At 27.7% G+C, this 16,587-nt stretch overlaps 1 protein-coding gene across 1 annotated transcript; it reads left to right on the plus strand.

Moving 5' to 3' along the window:
• Positions 1 to 2,936: 2,936 nt before the first annotated feature.
• LOC145836282 (alanine--tRNA ligase, mitochondrial-like) lies at positions 2,937 to 16,351 on the plus strand. The gene is made up of 12 exons (XM_082944101.1): positions 2,937 to 3,089; positions 4,809 to 4,963; positions 7,113 to 7,273; positions 9,308 to 9,487; positions 10,176 to 10,327; positions 11,065 to 11,215; positions 11,883 to 12,034; positions 12,360 to 12,521; positions 12,685 to 12,903; positions 13,352 to 13,626; positions 14,717 to 14,841; positions 16,048 to 16,351. Exons 1-12 carry the CDS (start codon positions 3,062 to 3,064, stop codon positions 16,349 to 16,351), a joined length of 2,064 nt encoding a protein of 687 aa, XP_082800227.1. The 5' UTR covers positions 2,937 to 3,061.
• The last annotated feature ends 236 nt before the right edge of the window (positions 16,352 to 16,587 follow it).

The following is a 16,587-nucleotide window of genomic DNA, read 5'->3' on the forward strand; positions in this document are numbered from 1 at the left end:
ATGTATTAAAAAAATTGTTACAATAGATTTTTCCAAACATTTCCTAAAAGTTTGAGGCATATATCTCAAAAACCATAGGAGAAAAAAGATCACCAACAAACCTGGAATTTGACATTTTAGGCCAAAAAATCTAGAAAGACCTGAAATTTGAGTAATCATAAAAAAAAACCAGAAAAACTAGTAATTTTGAACAAAAACCACTTAAAAACCTTAAATTGTTTGATAAATTTTTACATGTAAATTGTAAAGCAATGAAGTTTCATGTTAAATTTAAAATTGTTTATATTGATAATTTTTTATACAGTCCTTTTTATTACAAATACATTTAAAGTAACTTTACAGTATTATTTCAATGTTGTTATACTAATTAAGACAGTTTATTACCTAAATTTAGTTATATACTAAAAATAGTAGTATATTAAAAAATTGTACTTTTGAAAACTTAGAAAAAATTTCTTCAAAATAAAAAAAACTCGGACAACAATTAAGTATGAATATTTAGCCTGTAAAATGAAGGGTTAGGGATTACTTGGGTGATGTTTGCTGTTTTCATTTAAACATATGACTCAAATGTTTTTAGGCTTGATTAAAAGTAATTTAGAAAAAATTGTTAAAATTTCCCAAAAAAAAACATTTCTACCATGAATATGCTTTTGGTTAGTATTTTTTTTTTATTAACTACAAATTGAATAATATTTAAGATCACCTTAATACCAAGTAAAATGTAATTCTACTATGTGTTTAGTATAGCTCTAAGCAAGGTATAAGCTTTTATATCTTATGTAAATAAAGTTTATACCTTGTTAAGAGCTAAGTCTTGTAAATAGCATTTGTATGAAGTAAATACAATAACAAACTGCTATGAGTTTAAAGCTTAAATGGATTTGATACAGAAATTTTAAATAAGGGAATTACAACATTTAAACAAACTTACAAATTAAATTTTTTATCAACTTAAATGTAAAATACTTTAAAAACTCTAAATAATAGTAATGTGAAAGCAATAATGTATACATAATTAAAAAAAATACTAATAAATATTTATTGTTTAATTAGATAAAACTCTATGCATCGAAACAGTAAAATTACTTTAATGTTAAAAAAATTACATGCAATTCTTGTAATATATAGGTATAATTGTTTTACTCTTAGTCAGGTTCTCTCAATAATCTCAATATTTGACAATAGAAAGTGATTTAAAATGTATAATATATCTATATCAACAAGCAATTGAAATGACATAACAATAGTAATATATTTCTGGTTAAGTAACTACACACATTTGACATTCAAAATCAAAGAAACTGAAACAGTAAAAACAGCAGAAGAATTTTATTTTCATCTTAGAAACTAGTACAACTTTACAATCAAAATTTGCATTATTTCATAGTATACCAAAAGCAGTTGAAGTGTCCTTAAATGTATTTCTATAATTATAAGCTTTTATTTAAGATATAAATTATAAGTCTAGGACATATATAAGTGACTTTATTACAACTTAAGTCAAAAATAATGAAAGTTCGTCATTTTTGGGGTTTAAATCAGTTTGGGCAGCATTTTTTTTTTCAATTTTTACTTTATTCTTTTTAATGAAGCCAAAACACAACCAAATCATATGTTAAGATGTGAATTTTACAATGCGACCAAAAAAGTGTGCTGTACTCCCTACCCCTATACTAAGTAGTTATTTTACTTTTAAACTAATTAGTTTTATAAAAAAGACAAGCAAACATCTACTTAATAAAACCTTGAAGAAATTTATAAAAAACCAGTGGTGGTTTATACATTTAAGTATAACTATTATTCAATTTTTTTTTTTAATACAATTAAAGTAGCAATATTTTATCAGTTTTTTTTAACAATTGAAAAAAAGTTAACCTTAAATTTTTTAATAAAAAAGTACTAAATAAACTTACTGTAAGTAAACTGAAGGATGGTTTCTAAAAAACCGTTGGCCTTGATTTTACAAGGTTGTTGTTGTTTGCTATCTTTGGTTTTGACAAATTCTATGTGTCACATTTTCGTTCAGTATAATCATTTTCCTTAGTTTTATTTTCAATTTATTTACACTATAATGAAGGGGTCTGCAGGTCTAAAAAGGAATAATTTTAAGGTGCTTAGAAAATAGGCTATAGATTATCTGTTAATCATAACGCTAAAACTTTAAAGTATTTTTTTGGAAACAAAGTTTTATAAAATTAGTTGAAATAAAATTTTGAATGTTTTTCCCCCAGACTATAGTTTGGCAACCCCTGTTATAAGAGCTTAAATTAATCGTAATTATTAATATCATTTTAACAACAAAATCAGATATTTTTAAGTTCTATATAATGATACATTTACTACTTTATATTATTTTAATTTTGTTTAAAAACATGGTTCAAAAATAAAACATATTAATAAAGTAGTTATTCAAAATAAAATGACATAAGTTTAGATTTAATCTTTAGGCTTTCTTTACATGATTTTTATATTTAAGTTCCCTAAATTTAAATATATAATAAAAAAAAGTGGCATCTTCCCAGTCGTTTTCTAAATAAAAGCTTTACATAAACAATAATATTTTTGCTAATTATTATTTTTAAGCCTTTTTAAAAAAATAATAATTAGTCCTTTTTCACAACCTTTTTCAGCATAAAATATTTTTATTTTATGCTGAAAAAGGTTGTGAAAAAGGACTAATTATTATTTTAGAAAGCATTTTACTAGTACGTATTTAGTACAATAAATAAAGTAGAAAACTTGTTTCACTGATTATGGAAGTAAATTTATTTCTTCTAGTTTCTTATTAAAAAAAAAAACTGTAATGCGTACAACAATAGAAAAAAACTGAGAATACTTTTGCAGTTTAAAAAAAATGTTAAAGCTATTTAAAAGGAGCAGCTGTCATTTTGGTAGAAAAAATTTCATTTTATCAAATGTAAACAAGAGAAACGTCACCTCATCAGCTGACATTCGAGCCTCTTTCATCGATTTTTACAAGAACAAGCAACATGTGCATGTGCCTTCATCAAAAGTGTTCCTTGCAGATGACAAAAACATTAACTTTGTTTGTGCTGGCATGAATCAGTTCAAACCTATTTTTCTTGGTTAGTTTGTACACTAATTAATGTTTGTAACAAATAATAATGTAAGGTATTATCAAATGAATACTTGTATGAAAATCTTATGTTTCTATCACAAAGTAATTACTTGCCTGTTTTGGTAGTTCATAAAGCATTCCCTAAAATTGAATTGCATAAAAATACATTGCTTATAAAAAGATATTACTGGCCATATTCCCAAAAAAGGCATTTAAAAAGGACTGATTATTAAAATTAATAAATAGTTTATAGTTTAGGCTTACAAATTATAAAAAATAGTTTCACATATGAATTTAAATAAAGTTAAAAACATTATTTAAATTATGTTTAAAACAGTGGTTGATTTAAGTTATTTATAGGGGTAAAGCAGGGAAGGCACTTTACCTGTGAACCTGGAATTTGACAATTTAGGCAAAAAAAAACTGGAATTTGTGAAATTTTGAAAAAAAAACCAGGAAAAACCTGGAACTTTAACAGTTTTCACATGTTCAGTAGTAAAATTTCAATTTGGCTCAAAAAATCTATCATATAAATAAAAAAAATTTGTCATTATCAACAATTTTTTTATTATTAATAATATTAGAAGTAACTTTACAGTATCTTTTCAATGTTTTTTGCATTTTAACACAGTTTATTACCTTGAACTTAACTTCAAAATAAAAACAGACCAAAAAATATGTACTTTAAAAAACCTAAAAGAAATTAGGAAAACATGGAAAAATTTTTTAAAAACAAGTGGCAACCCTGGGTAAAGGCATATAATTTTATTATTAAGTTCGGTTGATTTTCCATATTTTAACTAACATATCAAATGCTTTTGAGGCCTTTTAAAGTTCAAAGTAAATTCAAACAAAAACAAGGTTTCTGGTTTTAAGTGTATGTTGAAACTTCTTATAGAAGTAACACAAATAGTATTTCTATTTTATTAAATATCTATCTTCCCAAAGTTTTAAATCAATCTTTTAAAGTTAATTTTTTTAATAAACATAGGGCATTTTTTAATTGTAACAAAACGTGTGTATTATTAAAATAAACTGATAACAAAATAATGGTTAAATATGTTTTTAGTTATGGTCAAAAGGTGTGAGGTGAATATTTTATTTTTAATGTTTTGTAATGATTTGACTAAGCTATCAATTTTTTAAAATATTTTTTTAATTTACAGTAACTTTAAAAAGTACATGTGAAAACTGTTCAACACAAAAGCATGAGTTCAATAGTGAAACATTACACAGGGTTGCCACTTTACATGGAAACCTGGAACAACCTTGAAAAACATGAAGTTTGACAATTTAGGCAAAAATAACCTGGAAAAACCCGGAATTTGAGAAATTTTGAAATTAATCTGTAAAAACCTAGAATTTTGATCAAAAAACCTGGAAAAACCTGGAATTTTTAATAACTTTAACATTTTCAGTACTAAAATATCAATTTGACACAAAAAATCTATCATATAAATAAAAATTTTTTGTCACCATCAAAATTTTTTTTATTAATAAACACATTTAAAGTAACTTTACAGCATCTTTTAAATGTGTTTGTACTAGTTAACACAGTTTCTTTTATAGAAGAACTAAAATTAGACCCAAAAATGTTTACTTTTAAAAATCTGGAAGAAATTTGAAAAACCTGGAAAAATTTTTGAAAAAACAAGTGGCAAATCTGCATTACAACACAAACACGTAAACTAGAAAGTATTTTTATCATTTTAATATGTGCTAAAAGGTGAGAGAAGTGCCAATCACAAGAGAGTGGTGAACAGTCAGAGGTGCATAAGAGCAGGTGGAAAGCACAATGATCTGGATGCGGTTGGTTACGATTACACCCATCACACCTTCTTTGAAATGCTTGGTTCGTGGTCTTTCAACGACTACTTCAAAGTTTGTGTGTTTTATGAGTTGGTATAAAGTAGTTTGCAATTGAACTTGGCTGTTGTACAAAAAAGTTTTTATATATGAAGAAAAATAAACTTTAGAATGTGTTTGAAAATGCTAAGGTCAACTATAACTACTTTCAACAAATTTTTAAAGTTTAAAACGATAAGTTCTTAGCCAATTTTTATTATTTTTTATAAATACAAATTTTGTTTGTTGAAAACATAAAAAAAATATTATTAAAACTACATAAAAAAAAATCTACTTGTTTTAGTGTAAAAAAATCTGAAGCTAAATGAAATTTAAGGACTTAGGATTTTTTTACAAAAATTAACTCTAAACCTCATATGCAAGCTCTAAATGTATACTATAAAGTACTTTTTACGGAATAAAAAGTATTGATATTTTTGAAATTTTGAGATATCTTTAGGTGTGTAAAAAATTTCCAATACAAATGAACAAAAAAAAATCATTGCCTATGTTCTTAGAATAGTAAAAAAATCATTAAAAATGTGTTTTCTTTTTTATATTTTGGTCAATTAACCTCAAATTTTTTAGAAATGTTATTTACATAAATAGAAAAAATCCTAAAATAAGAATAAAAAAAAATTGAAATATATAAGTTATATCACAAAAAAATCATTAGAAGTTTTTTATTTATAAAAGTATATATTACTAAAAAATATCCTACAATAGAAGTTTTTATTATTTAGTTAGGATTTAAGTTAACTGAAAAAATTTCATAAAGATTGCTTAGAAACTGTAGTAGAAGTTATATCTTAAAATAAATGTTTTTTTTTTGCCTTTTTTAATTTAGTCTTTCTATAAGGAACCTATTGAGCTTTTCGACTTTGTAGCCTCTTATCTTAAAAACTAATTTGATTTTTACTGTAAAAAATAACTTCTAGCTTAGTAATAATCAGTAACATGAAATAAACATGTAAAAAAGTGCCGTACTCACATGCCCTTAAAACTACATTCAATTCAAAGTCATACAAAGTTAGCATTAGCTATTATATGAAAGCTTAAAGTGAGACTGGGAACCTACAACCTACCAAGCTGCAATATCTGGCCAACAATATGCTTTAGCTTAAAAAACAGTTTTTACAACTTCAAAGCAAACAAAATTGAGTTTTTTTATAACAAATATTTTTTAATGATTAAAACCCAATATTATATATTTTTTTAATTTTTGTAGTACAGCATTTGAACTATAAGACTTACTAGGAATTTATTAACAACAAAAGTTTTCTTGTAAATATGGTCCACCAACTTGTAAGACTTCTCAATTTTAGATTTCTTATAACAGCCAACAATTTTTTTTAAGCTGTTATCCCCTTTATTTTTCAACTTAACAACTTACTTATATCATTCTAAGATAAGTGCTACACTTAGAAAATTTGATACAAAATATGTTAATCATTTTATTTGTATTTAATATTTATAGGTTTAATAGTTCAAAAAATATATGGTCGTTTTTCAAAAAGATTAAAATGTAACATTTATTAAGTTGTGTTGTTTCAAAATTATGTTAAATTATCTGCATTTAAATACTTTTTTTTACTAATTTTAAACAACTCCTCATTTACACAATAATACTAAGTACCAAATATTTTATACTGCTAAATAAAAATCAATTTAAGTTTAGTGTAACAAGTTTTATTTGATTTAAAACTGTAAGTAAAGAACATAATTTTTTTATGTAGTTTGAACATTTAAATGGAAAAAAAAAGAGTTGGTTTTGTGTGCAATTGTAAATTAATTCTAAAATTAAAAAGTGGTATTGGTAGTAGTTGAATATTTTATTTTCTTAGTATATTTTAGTCTCTAATCTAACAATCAATGAATGAAAAAAAATTAAACAACTTGGTCTTTAAGTTTACAAACTTTATTTTTCTGCTTTAATTTATTTAAAGTTATTTATAAAATTTGATTGACCATAAAGAAGGTGCTTTATATTTTATAATGATAAACCCTAAATTCGTTTCAAAAACATACTAAATTTTTATTTTCATTGCATTCAGAGGCATAAGAACTTTATTATGAAAGTTGTTTGGATATTAACTTTTTTTACTTAAAAAATAAAATACATTTTAAATGTGCTTTGCTTGTTGAAATATTTAAATAAATATCTTATATAAGTAAATGTTTGCAGTCTGAAGCATGCGAGATGGCGTGGAAATTACTCACTGACGTCTACCACCTTCCAAAAGATCGGTTGTATGTAACTTATTTCGGCGGCAGCAAAAAGCTCGGTTTGCTGCCAGACGATGAGACCAAACAAATATGGCTGGACATCGGCGTACCTGAAAATAGGTGCGTTTGTATTTATGTTAGCATCATGTTTTAAATCTATATAAATGCAAATTTAAGACTGTTTTGATGAAAGTTAATAAGTTTAACGGGTTTTATCAGTTATATACATTTTTAGGTTTGTCTGTTGTATTGTTAAGTAAAAGTATAAATGCTACACTTTTGGGATAGTTTTTATATTAAAATTAAGAATTTAATTTATTTTTTCCGTAAATTATACAAATTTAATCAGTTTAATCAAATTCACAAGTTATAAAAACTTGTAAGGCTGGCCATAATTTGTTGATTCCTACTGTATACGTGCATCAAATATGTTATACAAAATAATTTTTTTAACTTTTTCTTTGAAATAAGATTTTTTTAAGTTTCAATGGTTTTGGTATTGAAAATTGAATGTAGATGTTTAATGCAGGGTTTCCCAAAGTGGGCCAAAAGGGGAATCAAGAGCAGTAAAAGAGCCACAAGGTGGCAATGAGGTCATAATTTGAAACTTACACTAGACATTCTGGAGTTAATGATGAAGAGCAAATAAAAAGGTCTTAGATGTTTTTAATTGTAGTTTTGAAACTTACACTAGATATTTTGGAGTTGGAGGGGGCCATAGCTTTTTTAATTTTTTTAAAGGGGGCCTTTTGAAAAAAAGTTTTGGAAACCCAGGTTAAAAGTAGTGATGTACCGGCTCACTATCCGGGTCCGGATCCGGCTGGATATTGCCATTTTTGTCTGATATCCGGATCCGGCTGAATCTTGATATGAAAAAAAAGTCCAGATACGTTTCTGACCGGATTCTAATTTGAAAAAAAAGTCCGAATTCGGATCCGTCCGGATCCTAACAGAGATCCGGCCGAATCGGTTCTAGTTAGTAAAAAAGAGCATACAGAAAAGTATTTTTTCAAAAACAAACCCTTTGTAAATTAAAAACAGTCGTTTTTGTCAGTTAAAATTAAACATCTACTGTGATTGGCTCATTTCGAACACGTGACTAATTTACATTTGTTTACATTTAAACTATGAAATAAACATTCTAGAAATGCAACTCTTTACCTATGTTGTAAAATTAAAAACTTTACTAACAAATTGTTAGGCTAGTTTTAAGATTTTTTGAAAAACTCAGGCTAGTTTTCTTTTAGATTTTGAATGAGTTTAAGCTGATCCAGTTTTCAATATTTTGTGATTTTCTAGTTAATTTTGTTAAAAAACTTGATTTTAATTGATTTTAGATTGGTTAGACTATAGGGGGGTCCTCCTTGATTTTTACAAGTGATCTAATTTAATAGATTTTCATCTTAGCTACCAGATATTGTTTCTGTGATGTACTTTATCTTTCTATCTATTTTCCTTATACTAATTTTAAAGCTATTCATAGTTCTTTTAGCTTTTATAGAAATGAAATTTTAAAACTACAAATGTAAGCTCTACTTTTTATGTGAAAATAGTGATATACCGGACTCACTATGCGGGTCCTGATCCGGCCGGATTCTAATTTGAAAAAAAAGTTCGGATCCGGTTCCGGCCAGATTCTAGATTGAAAAAAAGTCCGGGTCCAGCCGGATCCTAATTTGAAAAATGTCCGGATCTGGGTCCGGCCGGACCCGAAATTGTAGGTCCGGTACATAACTAGTTAAAAGTAACATCTATAAAACTTTTCGTTAAAAGTTTGTTAATGCAAATTAATACTAAGATCAATATATATTTTTTTATATAAGTGCAGTTTCAAAATGTTTACTAATGTGTTTGTTATAAAAAAGTAAGTTTATAAACTGTTATTTTACATAAAAATAACAAACTGTTTCAAGCAATTTAAAACTATATAAGTATTGTATATGCTATGCTTTTATGTCAGCATATATAAAAGTTAGCGTATTTTATTCTTAATTGTTATAATTATTAAGGTAATAGTTGTAATCATGCTAACAAGGTTGGTTTTAAAAATTCAATTTGCTTCCCATTATGATTACTCATATACAGACTATTCAATTTCATTCTTATACAGCAATAAAACTTTGTAAAATATAAAATTAAATCAAACGTTTAAAGAGTGATACCGTTCGGAACCGGTGACAACTTCTGGGACATGGGAACGACGGGTCCGTGCGGTCCGTGCACCGAAATCCACTACGACAAGGTGGGAGGGGGCAGACAGGTGCCACAGATGGTCAACGTGGATGGGAGTGACGTGGTTGAGATATGGAACCTCGTCTTCATGCAATACAACAGGTTCGTACGGTACTGGGTGTAGTTTAAGATTATTTAGTATTGTTGGTCTTAAGTAAAATTTTGTAGTTGCTCATTGTAAAAAACTTGGCACCCATAAATTGGAATTATTCTTTATAACAACAGTTTGTAAACCTTGTTATATAAGATAGCGTTTAGTTAAGTAAAGGTTTTTTATTTAGTGTTTATGCAGTATAACAAGTTTGTTTTGTTAAAAAATATCTAAAATGGTGTAATTGTGCTTTTGTAATAATAGTACAACATCGTTTATAGTTTTGTGATTTTTATACTTCCGAGCTTCAGTATAGTAGGATTGTGAATATAAATTTAAAAACTAGTGTTTTGCAACTGTGTTTGTTGGGTAAACTGTTAGTTGGTGTTTGTAGCTGTTTTGTTTTGCAGTACAACACGATGATGTTTGGTAAAATGTCTGTTAAAATAGATTAATATATATAGTATATGCATTAACTCCACCCTTTATAATTACTTAGTTTGTAAAAATATACTTTCAATTTGTCATAATATATCAACTGAATTTTTTTAAACTAAGATGTAGTTTTAAAATATGTCTTCTTTAAAACTAAAATAAAAATTATAAAAAACAACCAACCGACTCGTATTTTCAAAGCATGTTTTAGTCAGACACAAAACACAATTAAACATATCCGCTCATTTTCAACAACTCGAACAGGTTGGAATCGCAGAGAGTGTCCAAACTTCCCACTCGCAACGTGGACACCGGCATGGGGTTGGAGAGAATAAGCGCTGTTTTGCAGGGTAAAAGTTCCAACTACGACACTGACGCCTTCTCAAATATCATGGACACACTGCAGCAAGTTTGTGGTGAGTCTCTTTATTCGAACTTGCTCAGAAACTTATTGCGGTTGTTTTTATTAGTGATGTACCGGACCCGGATACGGTCTTTTTTTTTCAAATTAGAATCCGGCCGGAACCGGATCCGGACTATTTTTTCAAATTAGGATCCGGACTTTTTTTTCAAATTAGAATCCGACCAGAACAGAGTATCAGACAAAAATGGCAATATCCGGCCGGATCCGGACCCGGATAGTGAGTCTGCTACATCACTAGTTGTTATTAGCAGTTTTATCATGCACCAAAATAGGAAACTTGCGCTTTTTATTGCTGTAAATGATAAAAGTCATATTGGAATAGTTGAAGTTTGAAATGGAGCTACAGTCTGTTGATTTCAGCTTATACTCAAATTTTAACTGATAGTATGCTGTTGCTTTTATATGTACGAAATTAATTGGATATTTTACATTTAACTAGCTATGAAATTTGCTACTTGTTATGTAACTTTCAAGTTCTAATTTTAATTTTATTTTTCACCAGATAGTTTCCATTACAAGTTTTACTCTTGTTGCCTACTAGACATAAAATTGCATGGCATAATAATTATAAATATAGTGGTTCTTAAAACTGTGATTTTTATTAAAAGGCTTGAAAATATGCATTTTTTGCAAGTTTCATAACTAGATGAGCATTTATTCGTATTAATTCTACCCAAGTCGACTGATTATAATATTTATAAAATCACATACTTGATTGTTATTCTGCAGGTTGCGAGCACTACAGCGGCCATCTGTCGAAACCGTCGGACATAGCGTACAGGATAGTATCGGACCACATCAGAATGCTGACCGTCGCCATTGCTGATGGCCTCGTGCCCAGTTCCACCGGCAGTGGGCTGATATTGAGAAAAATTTTGAGGTTTGTTTGTAGTTGAAATGTAATTTTTAGGCATGGTTGTTTATTTATGATTGAAGAAAAGTAAAATGGGGTTTGTAGATGAATCAAAAAACAGTGATTTAGCAACCAATTATTGAAAATACTAAGCTACTTAAAAAAAGATATTAGTGACAAGTTTTAAGCCTTTAAATCAGGACTTTCCAAAGAGTATTACCCCACTGGGATGATTTTGTGTCTATCAGAGAGCAAAAGTTAAGGAACGGTAAAGTAAATGTGTAAAAAACTAGTAAAAGGGCAATAAATTATAAATGGGGCGGTTATTTTTGAAGTTCTGCTAAAGAAGCGATTATAAAAATTAGTTCAGAATACCCTGCTTTAAAAAATAAAACACAGCTGTTTTTTATTTTAATTATACTTTTCTTATGCATTTAGTTTTTTAAATTGACCAAATTGTATTTGAAAATATAGCTAATCCATTTAAACAATATCGAAAAAGAAAATAATTTACAGTTTGTTTGAACATGAACTTTTATACAACTCAAGATTTTAATAGATTTAAACATTGTTTTATAACAGATTCTATGAAATTATTTATTTGTAAGTAGTTTTAACATAAAGTAGTTTTAAATTTCTGGTTCAAAATAATCACACAATCATAAATGGATAATTTCAACCAATTGAAACACAGGAGAGCGGTTTTGGCGGGAAAGAGCAACCTCAACGCACCTGATGATTTCCTGAAACACCTGGTTCCGGTGGTGGTCGAATACCTGAAACCTACTTACGAAGGTATACGGAAAATCGAGGAGAATATCGTCAGGCATGTTTCCGAGGCTGAAGGTAAAAATATTTACATTTTGTCTTTGTGTAAACAGTTTTCTACTGGTTTCTGAAGCCCATTCACAGGTTTTTTATAGACTTTAAGAAATATCTAACCAAACTTAGATTAATGCTATTTATTTTAGACTTATTATATTATGTTAGTTATTGCTTCTTTAGTTATTCTAGTTTGCATGATGTTTGAAATATATTTAGCTTGTCATGGCAAAAATCTTCTTTATAATCAAAGTGTACTATGCTATTGCCTTTTTACTGTTTTGAGAAAACTAATGTTTTGTATTTATGTTTTCAGTAAAGTAAGAACACTTTTTTTTATTGTACACAGGTGTCTACAATGACATGATATCAACAAACGACGTAGTAATTGACAAACAAATATCGGAAATGACAGATGACCAAACAGAATTTCCGTTTAAACTAGCTAGGAAGTTGTACTACCATCACGGCTACCCGCTTGGGAGATTTGTTAAGAAAGTTGAAGAAAAAGGTTGGAACAAATACTTTATGATTATTTATATCAGTCAATGTATTTGAAAAATATGTTTATGCTTAAAATTCAGTTAACGTCAATACCCTACTTATTAAAATTGTTAATAGTCTACAATAGTTTGGAGTGTGTAATAAGCTTGAAAAGAAAAATATTTTTCCAGGCAAGACGCTAGACACACAAAAGCTAGAAGCTTTGCATTACGAGAGTGAGAACTACCAGAGCAAGAACCGCGGTGTGAAAGTTGACAAGTTCGCGGTTTCAACGCTGCTTTCGAGCTTGAACGTTGAAAAAACTCAGCTGGTAAAGGACTGCGAAGTCGTTGATGTCAAACCTCTTTGCTTTTGCAACAGCAAGGGTGAACAATTGACTTCTTTGGAAGGTTTATATGATAGAATATTTGAAAATGCAGCAGTAGAGCTTATCTGACTCATTAATGATACTTACACAAAAAATATAAATTTTGTTTCTACAATGGAATTGTAATTAACTTGTTTACAAATTAGTAAAATCTTTTATCTAGTAAGATTTTTATCCTTTTTCCAACGTTGGATAAAAAACAATAAAATAACATTATAGTTTTTCTAAGAATTACTGATTGTTTTAATACTTTTACATTACTGTTACCAAATGTAAATTATGGTTTTATAGAATAGTGAAATAACTTTTCATTTTACTTAATCAAATAAAAACTCCAAACTTTTAGTTACAGTACACTTATGTTTTTATTTTAAGTACAATATTTTTTTACAGTATACTTTAACTGATAAACTTTGTTACCGAAATCAAAAAGTCTATCAAATGCATCAATGATGTTTTTATTAACTCAGGTGACGACATCTACCTGGTTCTTGACAAAACGTTCAGCATGTACAAGCAAACCGCTCTCGAAAATCACCTGGGAAACATATACTCGATCAACCGAACACCAGCACGAGTTGTTCGCATAACCGAGGTGGACGGGTGGATCTTGCACAAGCTGGATATGAGCGAGAGTTTTGATGTAGGGAATTTCCCAACGTTGAAACTCGACATGTCAGGGATCGAGTGGCGGCCTTTCGTGAGGGCGAAAGAGGCTTGCGAGGAATTAATTGAAGTTCTCAAGGTTCGTTGTTTTTTAAGAATATAGTTAAAGTTTAAGCTATTACTATGAATATAATTTTTTTACTTAAGTCGCACCTTGAGCCCATGCAAAAGAGAAATGAATGTCTTACAGTTATAAGCTTTTACTTTATCAAATTCAACTACTTTCTTGTATAATTTAGATTATTATAAAGCTACTATATATATTTTTTTACTAATAAAATATAATAAAACTGTGATATATTTGCATGATTGACATTAAGATCATATTTATGTTCATCTAATTTTATTCTTTAAGTTGATAAAGTTTAAATTCCAAAAAAAAAGTTAATCTAACTCATTATGAGATTTAGCCAGTGTCTTACCAGTGTCCCTTATATGCACATGAATTTTTAAATCGTTTGTTAGTTAAAGTATTAGTATTGATAATAATTTCATTAAGAATATTTTACTATAAAACAAAGTTGTGCATATGTGTACACCAGGGTTTCCTAAACTCATTTAAAAATTGCCACTGATTTTCTATATCATCCCTTAGTTACTATTTGATTACTTTTTAGCCGCTTTGCTAGTTATTACTTTAAGGGAGAGATATCGACCTTATTTGGAAACCCTGATATACACACTAATTGTGTTTGTATTTTAAGTTTTATCTTTTCTAGTGTATTTGAAAAATTGATTTTGTTGAGTTTTTAAAGTGAGTGTATTATATATTATTACTACTTTTAGTATTTGGTGTTTTAAAAACTTATACTATGCCCTTAAAGCGCATTTAAATTTGTACGAGTAGTGAAAATATTTGTCATGTATTTTGTCCCTATATTTTTAGTAAGGCTTTTTACAAGTTTAACATACTATAAATAAAGAAAAAGTTTCAAAAATGTTAACAATAGTTTTACAAAATACTTATATTTTAATGCAGCATGAATATATTTTCTTCGTGAAATATACTGTGCGTAAGTTTTGAAAAATCAAAAAAAAAACAAATATTAACAAAAAGTATCGTAGTTGTGTTATCAAAATTTAGAAGTTTTCAAATATGATAAAGTCATACAAGCCATTTTTACGAATATATTTTTTATGTTTTTAAAAGTAACCTAAAATTTATCAAGGATTCAAGATTTAACGAGCACGAAGTCATAAAATACAAAAACAAAAAAGATGAAGTTTCAATCGAATTGTCCGGAGTTGTTAAAGATGACACAGTGGCAAAAATACTGGACATTTATCACAATAAGTATGTTTTAATATACTTTATACTATTTTCTGACACTTTAAAAAATTAAAATTAAATACAGTCTAATTAAATTTTCTGCATAATTTTCATAATATTAGTCGATCAAAAATTAATTATGAAGTTTTAAACGAGTTAGATACAGTTCAAAGCTTTTTTAAATAAATCTTACCTTAAAATTGTTTGTATCCTTTTGAAATGTTTTAAAGTTTCTCGCGTGTTAAAACTCGCGTGCAGTATAGACTGTTTGTTTTTATTTATTAATGTTTTACAATAACGCTAGACATTTGTATATGTAGCTAAAAGTTTTTATGAATTTAATTTATATACTTTAGCACTTTTTAATCAATTTACTCGTTTTCATTTTTAATTTTTCTTAGGCTTATGTGCAATGTGCATACTATTGTATTAATTATTCTAAAGTTAAGCTAAAAATTTTTCAAACTTTTTGAAGATCGTTCTTTAAAGCTTTATAAAAATTCGTTCAATTAAAGCGATTAGTGACGTAACTTTACAAAACAATAACTCTAATCCATTTTGAAGTATAATTTAAAGTTGCTAAAATAGAATTTACTCCAAACATAATTAAAGTTTCAAATTAGGGAAGTTTCCAATTTGAAAGTAGAAAAAGTGTCTGCTAATAATTTACCATAATTATTAATGACTGCTCATTTGTTGTTAAGTAAAGCATTTAGGTTCAAAATTATCGTATATAAGTTTCTGATTTATGTATCATAAGACTTTTTCTTATATCTTTATGTTAACTTTCTCATTTTTTTGGTTGCTTCATTCTGCAAATTTTATTAGCTTGCTTAAAGTTTTAGGAAAAAGATTTTATTTTTTTAATGAGTTTTATACGATATACCGGTATTTAGAATCGAGCAAATAAGGCTTTAAGGATAACATCTTGATAGTATATAACTAATTGTTTATGTTGTCTAAAAACTGATTTAAAGTTTTTATTTTGTGATTTCATTAAACGGCAAATTTTATTTCATTTAAAAAATAAATGGCTCTTCTTATGTCATTAATTTTACTATCTGACTATAAAACTAGTTAATTTAAAAGCTAATAATTTCAAAATCTTTATGATCATAAAAATATGTTTTTCAGAACTTTTATTTTATAAAATCTAACATGTTGAATATATTAGTATATTAGAGCAACTAAACAACGAAAAAAGCTAATTATTACTAATTGTTGTTTTAGAAATCCAGACAACAAAATAACATGCACGAGGTCCAAGAAATCAGCGAGGGGCCAAACAGCGCTGACGTTCATCAGTGGTCGGAAGTTTGACGACTCGCTGGTGACATTTGAACGGTTGCTCGGTCAATTCAACAGCATACTAATAAAAGGTGAGAGCTTCAGAAGCGTGAAGAAGCAGGTGGGGAAGCTCAGATATCTGCTGGAACCCGCGCAAATTTCAATATTCGACAAGCGGGCCATGCAGAACGACGTTAAGCTCATGCTGAATAAAGCCAAGGAAAGTAGGAAAAAAGATAGGGTTTAAATTAAAAGTTTTATAAACATTTATTACGAGTTATCGTTTTTTTAGTTATTTTATGTACTATTTTCTTACTAGCCAATGGTCTTTAGGCAATGCAGTTTAATAAAGTGTATTTTAAATGTTTTACTCAGTTTATTTTACTTTTATATTGCTTAACAAGTTTTGTTGTTTTATGGTTTAACATTTTTTTAATTGTTTAAGAAAATTTTACTTTTAGGAAGAACACAATTTTTTATCAC

This window comes from Thalia democratica, chromosome 5 (assembly GCF_965202585.1).
Source record: "Thalia democratica chromosome 5, ktThaDemo2.hap1.1, whole genome shotgun sequence".
NCBI lineage: Eukaryota > Metazoa > Chordata > Thaliacea > Salpida > Salpidae > Thalia > Thalia democratica.

Excerpts from the sequence above, each read along its gene's own strand:
- LOC145836282 (XM_082944101.1), top strand. The coding sequence starts at position 3,062 with ATGAATCAGTTCAAACCTATTTTTCTTG. Across the intron at positions 12,035-12,359 it reads GCATGTTTCCGAGGCTGAAG|GTGTCTACAATGACATGATA; the intron begins GTAAAAATATTT and ends TATTGTACACAG. Across the intron at positions 12,904-13,351 it reads ACAATTGACTTCTTTGGAAG|GTGACGACATCTACCTGGTT; the intron begins GTTTATATGATA and ends TTATTAACTCAG.